We start from the raw sequence: 14,075 nt of genomic DNA, 5'->3' as shown, positions 1-14,075 counted from the left end.
CCCCAGAACCTTTTTGTAAGATTCCTGAAGATTCCTGTGTCTACCTATGTCTTTGTAGCAGGATCTGTCTTCTACTATGTGCTTGTACAGCTCCTAGCACAGAGGTCGGCAACCTTTCAGAAGTGGTGTGCCAAGTCTTCATTTATTCACTCTAATTTAAGGTTTCACGTGCCAGTAATACATTTTAACGTTTTTTAGAAGGTTTCTCTCTATAAGTCTATATATTATATAACTAAACTATTGTCCTATGTAAAGTAAACAAGGTTTTCAAAATGTTTAAGAAGCTTCATTTAAAATTAAATTAAAATGCTGATCTTACGCCCCCAGCCTGCTCAGCCCGCTGCTGGTCTGGGATTCCGTTCACCTAGGCTGGCAGCGGGCTGAGCGGGGCCTGTGGCCAGGACCCCGGCTGGCAAGGGGCCGGCAGCCAGAACCCCAGACCAGCAGCGGGCTGAGCAGGGCCGGCAGCCAGGACCCCAGATTGGCAGTGGGCTGAGCGGCTCAGCCCACTGCCAATCTGGGGTTCCGTCCGCCGGCTCCTGCCAGCCAGGGTCCCGGCTGCCAGCCCCGCTCAGCCAGCTGCCTGTCTGGGATCCTGGTCCTGCCCATACAGAGTGGGTACCTACCGTCTCCCTGGTTCTAGTCCATTCTCTTCCTCTCTCTCTGCACTGAGCTGAGGGTGGGAGTGCACTGAGCACAGGGCTGGGGATGAAGGAGCAGGCTGGGGGTTGGGGTGTAGGGTCTGGCCAGGAGCTAGAATGAGGGAGGGGGCTCAGGGTTGGGGCAGGAGGTTTGGGGGTGGAGCACTTACCTGGGCAGCTCCCATTTGGTGCGAGGGGTGCAGGTGGGAATCTGGGGGGGGGGGGTACAGGAGCTCCCATTTGGTGCTCAGGGTGGGGGTGGAAATGTGGGGGGTGCAAGAGAGTCAGGACATGGGCTGTGGGGTGGCTGGGTATGGGTGGGGGGTACAGGAGTCAGGGCAGAGGGCTGGGGGCATGTGAGGGGGTGCAGGAATCAGGGAAAGGGGTGTGGGGGGTGCTGGAGTCAGGGTTGGGGTCATGGGGAGGTGCAAGAGTCAGGGCAGAGGGCTGGGAGTGCTCTCAGTCCCTTGCCCTGAGCGGCTCATGGCAGGGGGCAGGAGGGAATATGCCATGATTCCACCCCCCTTCCCCACAACCCCATCCCCACCTCTTCTCCGCCTCCTCCCCGGAGCAGCAAGCGCGCTGGGACTCTGCTTCTCCCCTTCCCGCACAAGGGCCATCAGGTGATCGGCAGCAGGGAGGGAGAGGAGGAGGGGCAGGAACCCAGCACACTGGGGGAAGAGGCAGGGGAGGGGGCAGCTTGCCTGCTTTGCAGCAGCAACTGTCAGGACCAAGCTTCTTCACCGTGCCATAGGTTGCCGACCCCTGTCCTAGCACAATAGACCCCCAAACTCAGTCAGAGTTTGTAGGACTTGTACAATAAAAATAACCTGATGCCACTACTTAAAAAAATTGCAATTAATTAATTTCAACAAAATTAAGACCACTTAATAACCACTTTTCTTAAAATCCTGAAAAATCTGAACGGCAGACTTTCTGGTTTCTATGCCAGTGACATCACAAGCAGCTTAAACAGATGTCAGAAAGAATCAATCATTTCTGCACCTATATTTTCATTCCCTCTCTTTTTGGTACTTGTGATGTCACTCAGTGGCAAAGGAACCAGAAAAACTGCTTTGAATGGAAAACATTACAGAAGAGCTAAGTATTATTATTGCTCATATATCTCTGGATCCAAAGGACATAATTTGTTTAATATACAGTACTAATTACTTTTTCCAACAATAGCTATATATTTTCCCCTCTTTTGGAAACACAGAAATAAGTTTAGCATTTAGAAAACTTCTATAGGTCACCTGTGAAGCTAAGAGGTGAAAAACCAAAACATCACTGGAAAGACAAAATATATTACATGGTAGTTGTTTCTGAAGTAGGGAGAGTATACTGTACAAATATATGAGATGCAAGGACAAGAAAATAATTTACCTTTTGGATGCCTGTGAACTCTTTATTAACTTCCTCCAATTTGTTAGCAATTTGGTCCACTGACTTCTCCAAATCTTTTAATTTTTTTAATTCCACCTCTTCCTCTGGACTATTCTGTATAGTTTTAAAAAAATGACAAAATAAAATATTTACTTTGAAATCAATCAGGTCACAAACCTATCTGAGTTAAATGATAATGGGATAACATTTAACATAAAAACTAACGCTTTCATCATCTCTTATTGTCATATGTCCAGCATCATCAACTTGCCAACTTTGAGTAGTCAATCAAATAAGCTCAGTTTATAATGCTCAATTATGAATATACTCACTATTGCAATGGATATATTGCACATAAATACAGTAAGAGACTAATTTGAAGGGAAAGACCAACCAAGGATCAAAGAATTTATAGTTTTTACTAATATTAATGCCTCATGATAAAGCTTAACTTCCTTACTATCAACAATTTTCCTGCCCGCTGCTGGTGACATCAACAAAGCCAGGTGCCACTTCATTGTTAGGGATATGATTTTGTCATGGTAAAATTATGCATAATTCATAGCACAGACATGCTGCATCCATGTGAATGGTGCAGCCATGCATTACCAGTTCATTAGTTTGCTTTGCTCTAGTCCTCTTTGAAACATGGCTAGGTCAAAGCAAATTAACAAATGATTAATGAGCAACTGCTAATCAAAGCAAACTAACAAGCTGTTAAAATGCAGCATCAGGGATCATATAAATGGAAAAATTAATGGGTTCTATGACAGTGGTGACCACTGTGACATAATCATATCCCTATTCACTCTAAATGTGTGACAGCAGAGTCAATACCAACAGCTAGTTTTCTGCACAATGGCTCTGAACAATAAGGGCAGAAAAGAGCAGAAATCCAGAAGAGATTCAGGAATGTTGGTAGGATGACAAATTAGGCAGGGGCTCACCATATGATTAGGGCCCTACCAAATTCACGGCCATGAAAAACGCATCACAGACCGTGAAATCTGGTCTCCCCCCCGTGAAATCTGGCCTTTTGGGTGCTTTCACCCTATACTATACAGATTGCACAGAGGAGACCAGCGTTTCTCAAATTGGGGGTCCTGACCCAAAAGGGAGTTGCAGGGGGGTTGCCAGGTTATTTTAGGGGGCCGTGGCATTGCCACCTTTACTTCTGCACTGCCTTCAGAGCTGGGCAGCCAGAGAGTGGTGGCTGTCGGCCGGGCGCGCAACTCTGAAGGCAGCGCAGAAGCAAGGGTGGCAATATCATACCACCCTTACTTCTGCGCTGCTGCTTTCAGAGCTGGGAGGCTAGAGAATGGCAGCTGTTGACTGAGGGCCCAGCTCTGCAGGCAGCAGAGCAGAAGTAAGGGTGGCAACACCAGACCATGCTCTGAAGGCAGTGCCACCACTAGCAGCAAAACAGAAGTAAGGGTAGTGGTACTGCAACCCCCCTTCAAAAACCTTGCAACCCCCCCACAACTCCTTTTTGGGTCAGGACCCCTACAATTATAGCACCGTGAAATTTCAGACTGAAATAGCTAAAATCATGAAACGTACTATTTTAAAAATCTTATGATCATGAAATTGACCAAAATGGACACTGCATTTGGTAGGGCCCTACATATGATGCAGCTTCAAAAAAATGCACAGGGTGCATAGAGTTATTAGTTGTAGGACAAGAGAATGAAGAAGTGTGTGTACCGCCAGATGCACACACAGAGTGCACACTTAAATAGGGAAGTACACAGTACACTTGTCTTTCATTACACTGACACTCATTTTGAGCAGATTCACCATAAGCAGCGATTAAGCTCTTGAACAGGAATATCGATAGATACAAGGATAACAAAGGAAGAGACTTCATAAGGTGACATATACCCTTTTCCCAATCAGCATAACTTTACAACCATTTTTAACTCCAAGTGCTGATAATGGCTGTTCCATTTCCTTCAGGGACTTTCCTAGGGAAAAAGGAAACAATTATTCTTTTATTAATTACAAGCCATCTTAAAAACGAGAAGTAGTGCTTTTAACTTGGCTTTAGGGTATGAAGTCCAAAATGCTTTGTTGTTTCATAAATGACTATTTAATACTGTTCAGTAATTGCTTTTGAAATAAACTACTCGTTTTGAATAAAAAATTCCAACATTTTAGTATGCTTTTTAAAGGAACTGAGTCAAATTGTGTACACTTCAAGCTGAATTAGATGAAAAGTACCATAGCAAATGAAGTAAAGAGAGAAAATATTTATTTTGCTTTCCAGGGATTTCCATTTATACTATCAAATTTACAAAATAAATATTCATTAAGCCTTTCGTTTTTTGCCAGTGGTTATTTTTCAGTATTTTGGATGATCCATGTACCCACCCCTTCCCATGAGTTACACTGCTTCGTATATGTGAAACTGGCTCACAGCTGATGGACTTGGCAGAGAGACTGAAAGCAGCAGGAACAATTCTCAGGTTTCATTTTAAACTAGTAAGTATGAAACTGACTTTAACACTGATTTCCTGGTAAAAGCCTACTCAAATAAAATCCAGAAGTCTTATAATTAATTATGCTTCCATCCCATCTCATCCATCCACCTAATATGTCAAAATAGTAAATTATTCATGGCCATTTCTAGGACTGACAAGAGAATTAAAAGTTATATGATTAATTTAATGAACAGTGAAGAGATAGGTAACTTAATCCCCATCTGAATTAAAATTGGTATTTAATGTTGAATCTAGGATACCTGAGAAAAACATTTTTAAATATTAGCTACCTTTGCATATCAGTTTCTGAAAAAGAACTGGAACCCCAGTGACTTGTTCAATAAGCAGAGCCATGTCTTGAAGTGTTGGTTCACTGTCTTCCTGATGAGAAGAAATCTGAACAGTATGTTTTTCATTACCTGAAAAAAAGACAACCCACAATTAAGTTTAACCTTAATTAGAAAATATGAGGCTGAATGAGTCTAATATTTAATTTTAATAATCTTGAAAGGCAACTTTCATTGGAACCACAAATACCTGTCTACAGCCTTAACTTCATGAAGTTTTGTATCTGAATTTTCTCCATTTTTTTTAAATGACCATAGGCTGTGCAAGTGAGGAGCCCTGTTCCTGCTAACAGGAGGAGGTCCACAGAACGGGGAGGGTCAATGTACCTTTGTTCTACAGGCCAAAAGTCTCCAGCTAAATATTTTTCCCAGCCACCATCCCACGGAAGAGAGCCTTGATAGTTCAGACTTCCTAACGTCATACCCATCAGAACCTCAGTAGTCTTTAGAATCATGGCTACTGTTCTTCAGATGTTAGGAAGGGCACAGGAATATAGCTCCTTTCCAGCAGGCTTTGTAATGTCCAGAAACCTGTTGGGTCTCTTACGGTCTACAAAAAGGGGAGGAAATGTTGATAACAGGCTTGGGGAATCAGTAAAACAAAGAAGAACCTATTTACTCCTTTTACTGCTCCCTAGCCCTCATGCATGGGGAGCAATCACCTCCTTCCCCACTTCCCCTGGCTGCTCCACCTAGAACAGGAAATGAAGATTCCCTTCTTTACTCTCCCAGACACACTCCTTCCCCTTGAACCTGAGCAGCATATTCAGCACCTGTGAAAAACTGCAAACCTCATCCATATAAGGTCCATTGAGGTTTACCCAAGTCCACCCCTGCAATGCTGCGAAGACATATCAAGCCCCACTCAAAATCTTAGAAGGCTCCAATGAGCTTACATAGGCTCCTTAGCCTATCCCAAAATAGGGGACTAAAAGTCAGCTAAGGCTCAGAAAGTTTTAGGGTATCTCTGGCTCTCTCAGAGGTCTCATCTCTTGCAAACCTCAGCAAATCCTCAGGAAGGAGGAACATGCCCCCTAATCTCTCCTCTTCCATACTTGCTGCTTTCTCCAACCCTCCACCCTCATGGATCTAGATTCTAAGGTCTGCAGAACAAAACTCCCTGCCCATTGGCGTCAGGAGGTTCACAGGCAGTGAACATCGGTTAAAACAGGGGCCTGGGAGAAAATCAGGATGGGCATTTCCTCCCTTTCTATGGGCTTCTACAGATCTATAGAAAGAGAGGAACCATCTCCACAATTAACTTCATTAGGTAAAACTTTTTGTTTAGATCTACCTCTGCAAGGAAGAGTGCTAAAGATTTACTTTTTTATTTTAAAAGAAAAGTGGTCTCTTCAGCAGTTATTTACTTGCAAACCCCAGCAACATTCTCAAAATAAAAAGTTGGTAACTTTTGAAATTTGACTTTAACCCACAAAATTGGGTTCTGGTGTCAGCTAGGGAATCCAGTAAAATAAGTTATACTTCTCGCCTTCTTTGCCAATTATTTGCTAAAAAGTAGCAAAAAAGATAGCCTAAAAATACAGGTGTTCAAAAAGTCTATCAAATTAAGGAATCTTTTTTCCAGGTAATTTCAAATTTAGTCAAAAAAGTCTAGCTTGGTCCCAGATCTGACTAGTTTTAGGCCAAAATTACCTTTGTGGATGTTAGGGGCAATGGCTAAATTTTGGCTTACAATGGAAATGCAGTCAAGACCTTAGCAACTATCATCACTCCATACCATATTGGGCAGCAAATTGGTTAAATGGCTATAATCATAAATTCACTGTGAATGGGAGTAGGCTGCAGTGGAGAGAAGTGACTAGGTGAAATACCTCCTGGGTTAAAACTGGGGCTATTGCTTGTCCATTTGTTTACTAATTACCTAAAGTACAGCTGTCCCTATAGAGTCGCAACATTTACTGATGATTCTCAAATTGTTCACACCTTAAACGGTAGTTATCTTAAAAAAAAAAAAGATTCAAATACTAAGAAATTAGATCTAGGCAATGCCTCGTGGATTTTAAGATGGACAAATGCAAAGTGATGCATCAAGATGGAAAAATCAAAAGATAATTTATACATTGTGTTGTAACCTCTTTTCTACTTTATCCCATCAGTTTCTATGCCCGTCCTATGCCCTTGTGTGTGCACACACCTTCACACATACCTTCTGTCACTCCCTCACATTAACTTTTACCAGGCACCTAACAGCCAGAGGACTAAACCTGATAGTCATAGTTAAGGCTACAATTTAGTCATGGGTATTTTTAGTAAAAGTCATGGAAAGGCACGGGCAATAAACAAAAATTCATTGCCAGTGACCTGTCCATGACTTATACCATAAACATTCCTGATTAAATCTTAACAGAGGGAGGGGAGGCACTGCTGGGTGGGGTGTTCCGGAGGGCCTGCTGCTCAAGGGGGGGTGTCCTGGGGTCAGTGGCACAAGCTGCCGAGGGCCGCCGAGCAGCGGCTGCTCCGGCCACCCCCGGGACCACTGCCAGGGGCCGCCGAGCAGCGGCTGCTCCGGCCACCCCCGGGACCACTGCCAGGGGCCGCCGAGCAGCGGCTGCTCCGGCCACCCCCGGGACCACTGCTCAGGTGATCCCTGGGGCCATCTGCATCGGCTGCTGCTTGGGTGGTCCCCGGGGCCGCCTGAGTAGCCGCCAGTATGGCTGTCCCCAGGGCCACTCCAACAGCAGCCGATGTGGCTATCCCTGGGGTCACCTGAGCAGCCACACTGGCCGCTGCGGAAGTCACAGAGGTCATGGAAAGTCACAGAAACCGTGACTTCTGCGACCTCCGTGAAAGACACGGACCATAGTCATAGTCCACTGTGAAGTATGGGGGAGACACCATTATCCAGGGTAAAGCCCAAGTAAGAAGCCACCTCTTTACTTCCCAGCTGCTGGGAAAAGGAAGAGTGCTTGTCTGGAGTTCCTTCCTGGTGGCTCTGTCTTTTAGATCAGTCTCTGTTTTCTTGTTTCACTCCTGTACCTCCTGGCTGCTAGGAGGGTAGGAAGTCTCTGTTTTTGGCACCATTTCCTGTGTGTGCAGGTGGTGAAGATCCCCTTGGTGCGCTAGAGTCGGTCCTCGCTGGTACCAAAGTTGGAGACCTCCTGGACTATGATCAAAGGGATCTGATAGCGCTTAGCCATTGCATGGGGCTGTCCACCCCATGTCACCTGTCGTGTGCTCCAGGCGGTGAGGGCAGTTTTGCCTCTTGCTTCTCTTGCTTTCCTTGAGCAGGTCCTGCAGGAGGTTGCTCCCCACTTGCCTCTCACCCCAGGCCCTCTGGAACTTGTCATCAGGCCCCTGCCCCACAAGCCTCCCAGGCCGCCCCAGACACGCAACCTAAGTTGTCTGAACACCAGCCAGCAAATCCACCTCTGAACCATGCCTAGGAAACATCTCCATGTGCTCATGCTTCATACTTTCACTTCCTTGCCCTCGTGTCCCACCCTAACACCAAATGGCGGGACTTGTTGCTACCTAAGGAGGGCGAGGAACGCCAGTGGGGCAGTCTGTACTCCATGCTGGTCCCATGGCCTACTGGGGATATCAGCTGGTGACTTCATGAAGCCATAAGAACAGGTGTGTACCTGGCACAGTTCACAAACTTCCTTGACACCTGTCCTTTCTGTGGCGAGACGGAGACCTTGGCGCACAACCATATGGAGTGTGTCAGGTTACAGCTGCTCTTCCAGCTCCTCCAGAATCTCTTACTGAGGCTCTGGCTGCATTTTTCCCCACACCTCCTGATCTTTGCACACCCCATCTGTGGCCCCACAAACTCGCAGGACCTCCTTATCAATCTCCTGCTGGCACTGGCCAAGATGGCCAGCCATCATACCAGGTGAAGGAAGCTGGACAAGTGGGGTGCTCTGCAACTGTGGGGCCTATTTCCGTTCACTTGTACAGTTCCACCTCCAACCAGAGTTCCTGTGGGTGGTATCCACTGACTCTCTGGATGCCTTGGAGCAGTGAGTACTGTGGGGGGATCTCTGCTCTGGGTCCCCTTCTGGTTACCTGATTTTTTCCCTACAACCTTCACTCCCATCCTTGTTTTTTCCTTTGTCATCTCCAGTATTCAGTTGTGGCCGTGTCCACTGGTCCCTCCCCTCAGATGAGGGGGAGAGCCTTTAGCTAAGGTCAGGCTTAGGCCCACCATCATCCCCTCTCTTCCCCCCAATTCCACAATATGTACACATCTTCCAACTTCTGCAACAAATGTGGCAGCGATTCTGTAGCTAACAGCCTTCTTTACTAAAGAACCCCGATTTATCTCCATATCACGTCTACCCTGTGCAGTGAAGGAGGCAGGGGTCAAGTAGAGAAAAAACAGTATGTGATAATGTAATTAAAGACTATCAAAATGCATACTTACAAGGCAACCTTAATTCTGACATTCCTTACTTTTGAGTGCTTTACCTCGCAGCCTTAATAAGGTTCCATTTAACCCAGTTTTTGTGAGTGTAATTAAAATTAAATTGGCCATATCCTGCACTATCAATTTCTTGTGATTGCAGTGGTCAGAGACATTGGCTGACCTCTGGTTCTGTTTTCAGTCCAGTGTAATTTTTGAAAACAAGGGCATTGTGCAGTTACGAATTGCTCCTCTATATTACAGGTAAGAACAATTTAAAGGGCTACTATATTTCACAATGCAACTATTCTGAGAAAGGATGATTTAATTTTGTTAAAAGCAGGATAAGACTCAAGATGCGTGACAAGTGACTTGTATTTTATTTAAATTTTTGTTGAAACATATTATGGACGAGCCATTCTCAGGTGCAAACTAGATACTAGCCTGGTAACAGATGTAAAAAGCTTTGGATATAAAGTTAATTCCCCTTGGCTGGACTGATACAAGAGCAAATTTAACACAGGTTATTTTAAATCTACCATTTAATTTTATGAGTCAGTTTAATTCTAATACTATTTCTTAAAATAATGACAACAATGGTGAAGCAAATAAGAGCCAACCAAACATGGATTAGACAGCAATATTCATACCCTGGAAGAGATGTATGTTAAAGTTCCTACTGGAAAGTTTCTTATATCTTCCTCTGAAATAGCTGGTATTGGCCACTGTCAAGAGGCAATATACTGGACTAACTTGACCATGGCTGTGATCCAGTCTGGCAATTTCTATATTTCTCCATGATCAGGGAATTGCTTGAATTTCCCATATGTTAAACACACTTTTAAGACCTAGAGTAGCAGAGGACTGTGGTCAAGGCTCACCCAGACTTGATTGGCAAGAGTCCCCAAAAAGCCACATCCAGTTACCTGGGATTGGGAGAAGTAGATCAAGGGTTTTAGTCCATGGGAACAAAGAGACACTTATGCTGCTAATAGCCAGGGCATCAGCAATACAGGGAGAGGCTCAACTGAAGCCTCTGTGTCTCACCCACCACACACAATAATGTCAGTAGATCGTATTTTACAACTTGGCCTCTGCACATTATTCAAATCGTCTCTGCCCAACTTCCTCAAAGTCCCTGCTGACGAATTCACTCTCCATGCTCTTCTCCATCCTTCTGCGCCTCATCTCATCTCCCCTCCTGCTCTCTCATAGTCACACTTTTCGTACTAACTCACTCGTTAACTGTTTAATACCCTTTTCTTGCCATTCTCTATTCCATAATAAAAAACATGTAATTAACAAGATCTGTCGATCATTACTTTCATCAGTAGGGATATTACATTCAACTTGGAGCCTTTTGCTTTGACTGCCTGCCTTCAAACATGCTAATGTTACAGGGAAACCTGCCCACCCAGGAAAAAGGAGAAATAAAAAACAACTCACAATTAGTTTCCATATACAGTTTGAGATATGTTTTTTTCCAGGCCTTGTGCATATAGGCTGGAATTTGTTCCCCTTAGCCTGGGAGTTCTCTCCCCTTGCCTCAGGTGTTTTATGATAATGACTCTTAACACTCAAGCATCTGTTTACAGCTTCTAAGCTAATTTCAGGTTCTGAAATTGTTCCTGCCTTTTGTTCTGCTGTTTGATTAGTTCAGGCTACTTTATTATCTATATAGCAGTGGCTAGGACTAAGTGAAGTCTATCTTCAATTGTAGATGTTGTGAAAGATTTTTACCTGTTAACCCAAAAACCAGCTTGTCTCTGATATTTTCAAGTTTTGCAGTTTCAGAGCTCTTATGAAATATTCAACATTTTCCCTTGGTTTTTGAATTCTCAGGTGAAAACATGCTCTTCCATAAACTACATTTCTTTGAGGTACAAAGTATGCATCAGACATAGCCAGAACCCTCTCACACTCATCTTTGTGACGGTCTTCAGTAAAGTCAAAGGATTTAAAGATATGCTCTGCCTGCTTCCCCATCGCACAGATTAAAGAAGCTAACTGAATAGCTCTAGTTTCTTGGTGGAGGTCTGCAGCAATCTGAAATCCTGTAAAATGCGGCTTCCAGACTGTTCATTGTGAAGGCCTGTCAAAGCAGAAGCTCTATGAGGCACTGAAGAGTGCCATACTGATGAGATCCTGCAACCTTTGTTGCTTTGTTCCCGCTCTCTGAAATCTTTGTTGCTTTATTCCTTCTGTTTGTTCTCTTCTGGCACTAGTTTACTTCTGACACCTGCCATGTACTTATACATGGTAGGTTGCAAGGCTGCTACTAGAAGGTCAGGCTTCTGTATCAGATATACATTGACTAGAGAGCTTACTTCTCAGAAATACACACCAGATATGTTCACTATAAGATCCTTTAACACTCCTCGTGGCTGACTAGTATAATATGGTTCACCATTCCGTTACAATGCTAAATCAGAATTGGTGCCTTATTACTCTGGGCAGTAAACAAAGAGAGAGTCAATCCTGCCCTAGACAAATTATAATCCAGGATATTTAAAAACAAATAAAAGGCAGGGAGAGAAACACAACATTGCTATTGTCAGACACTTACACACACCTACAACACGAGGATCGGGGCCCTACTTTGTAAACATGAGGTAAAGTCAACAAGAATAAAACTGCAGCAAAAAGCTCCTGTCAATAGATTAAATATCTAGATCACTGCACAATTGTATTACAATGATGAACTACTATATCCTTTTTGTCAGGAGGAACATCAGCCTTCTTGAAGTTTATGAGTTTTTCTCGTCTGATTTCTTGTTCTATCATAAATCAAGTACTGTTTAACTGCATGGGTATTTCACAGTATAGGTAATAATAATATAGCACTTTTCATCAATAGCTCTTAAAAAAGCTTTACAAAGGATGATCAATATCTTTATCCCCATTTTACAGACAATGAAAAAAGGCAGATGGGTGAATTTGGGCAAATCGCTTCACCTAGGTAGTTGTTGCTGTATCCACAAGACCATACGGCCTCCCTGTATTTATTAAATACATCAAAACTGTTGACACATTTTCCAAAAAGATCTTGATTTTGTTTTTGTCAGTTGCCTAGGCATATATTCAGAAAACACAGCATTAACTCCCATGTTACCTATGTTGAGTTTAGTTTGATTGCACATGGGCAGAGGAGTCTGCAGGATCAGGTTATTAGTTTTGTTTCAGATCTTTATTACAGGGACTCTCTCTTCCTCCTTGAGTACAGAGCACCGAACACAACGAGACCACGATCCCAAATTTGGGCTTCTGCCACTGCGCTATTCAGATCAAGGCAAAGCAAAGAGGATTTTTTGCGGCTGGTTCAAAGCCCTTGTGGGGTTGCGGGATTTGTCGTTTAAGCACAGCGTGGTTCAGCGCTGCAAGAGCCACAGGCCGGGCACACGGCGGACGCGGGGTCGGACGCACGCAGGGGACTCTTTGAGCCAGAGAGGGGCGCTGGTCGCTGGGGGCGATGTGTCCCGAGGGACACGGGACCCGGCTGGGGGCGCACAGCTCCCGGCTCCAACCTGCGGGGAAAGGGCATCGCCGGGCCCGGGCCCTGACCGCTGGGGAGGCCGCTGCGGAGCGGCGCGCGAGCGCTCCCCTACCCGGCCACGAAGGCGGGACTCGCCCCCTCCCCAGGACCCGAACGGGCCGGGCCGGGCCGGGCGGGGGGGAGTGGCCGGGGCGGATCCCCAGAGACACCGGCCCGCAGCCCGCGACGCCCAGGAAAGACCCGGCCTCTGAGCCCCGCGCTCCCCGGGCGCCTCTTACTGTAGGTGACGGTCACGGTCACCGGGGTCCCAGGCGACGCCATCTCCGCCCCGCCGCCGCCTTCGCACGGAAGCGCCGCCACCAAATGCTTCCGGGGCGCGCCGGAAACAGCGCTGCGGGGCAGGCTAGGAAACGGCAGAAGCCGCCGCTGGGGCCACCGGAAAGGAGTCCGCGCGCGCGCCTCCCTCGGGCAGCGGTGCGCTTCCGGGTCCGTCGCCGCCCCCTCCAGCACAGGCAGCGCGGGGGGGCTTTGCAGGAGCCGCGGCCTGGCTGGGGCCCCTGCTGCTGCAGGAGCCGGCCCAGGGCGGTCCCGGCTCTCCGGGGTGGAAATCGGGTCCTCGCCTCTTAGCGCTCAGCTCCTGACGCGTTGGGTCCCGCCTGACTCCGTTTCCGAGCGCGGGGGGCGCGCACGTACACAGGCCGCCTCACCGCCGCTTGCGGCTCGTCGGCTAATGGCCCCAGCAGCGAAGGGGCAGATGCTGTGGCCCCGCGTTCGAGGCCCCAGGACTCCTGGAAGCGAGTCCTCAGTCCTGCAACAATTCTGGGGTGTTACTGTGCACAGGGTGTCATCCTATCCACTTCAATGACACCACTCACGGGGTTAAATCTTTACAGGATTGGGGCCCCAGAGCTGATAGATCAGGCTGTAGTTAAAGTTCAGTTGGTGCTTGCCTGAGCTATGGCCTACAAATGTTAAACTTTTGTTTTCTGCACTTTTTTAGAATGGGCATCCTAAGGTTGTTGCACTCTGTGAACAGAGACCCCTTTGGTACCTTCTCTAGTAGATCTTTTTGTATTTTGTCAGTGCAGGGTACAGGAAACGTTCAAATAATGTGAAGTTGTAACACTGATAATTTTTCTAATCTTCATTTACAGAGTTAATACCACTGTAATAATAAAATTGGAAAAATGTCCACAAAAAGTGTAAATCAATTTTATAAAAAAGTTCTGGAGACTCACATTTTAGGGAGGCTGCGATACACCTAACTAGGGGAGCAAAAGGGTACCCTATGCCAACCTAAAAATCAATGCAAAGAATTATGCATCTGCAAATCTGAAAATTGAATGAGAGCCACTATAAAAT

General features: G+C 45.8%; 1 protein-coding gene across 4 annotated transcripts in view; it reads right to left on the bottom strand.

Annotated features, from left to right (window-relative positions):
* Positions 1–13,135, bottom strand: part of BAG1 (BAG cochaperone 1) — a 35,324-nt gene extending 22,189 nt beyond the window's left edge. For all 4 annotated transcript variants that reach the window (XR_012638225.1, XM_074945170.1, XM_074945171.1 and 1 more), the window contains exons 1-4: positions 12,992–13,135; positions 4,798–4,926; positions 3,909–3,991; positions 2,028–2,141 (exon numbers count right to left, since the gene is read on the bottom strand). Coding sequence is in view for 3 of the 4 variants with exons in the window: in XM_074945170.1 (XP_074801271.1) it covers positions 2,028–2,141; positions 3,909–3,991; positions 4,798–4,926; positions 12,992–13,034 (369 nt within the window). In the remaining variant the exon portion in view is untranslated. The remainder of the gene's footprint in view (positions 1–2,027; positions 2,142–3,908; positions 3,992–4,797; positions 4,927–12,991) is intronic.
* Positions 13,136–14,075: the final 940 nt, after the last annotated feature.

This window comes from Natator depressus, chromosome 2, assembly GCF_965152275.1.
Source record: "Natator depressus isolate rNatDep1 chromosome 2, rNatDep2.hap1, whole genome shotgun sequence".
NCBI lineage: Eukaryota > Metazoa > Chordata > Testudines > Cheloniidae > Natator > Natator depressus.
This window is presented reverse-complemented; position numbering and strand designations above follow the sequence as displayed.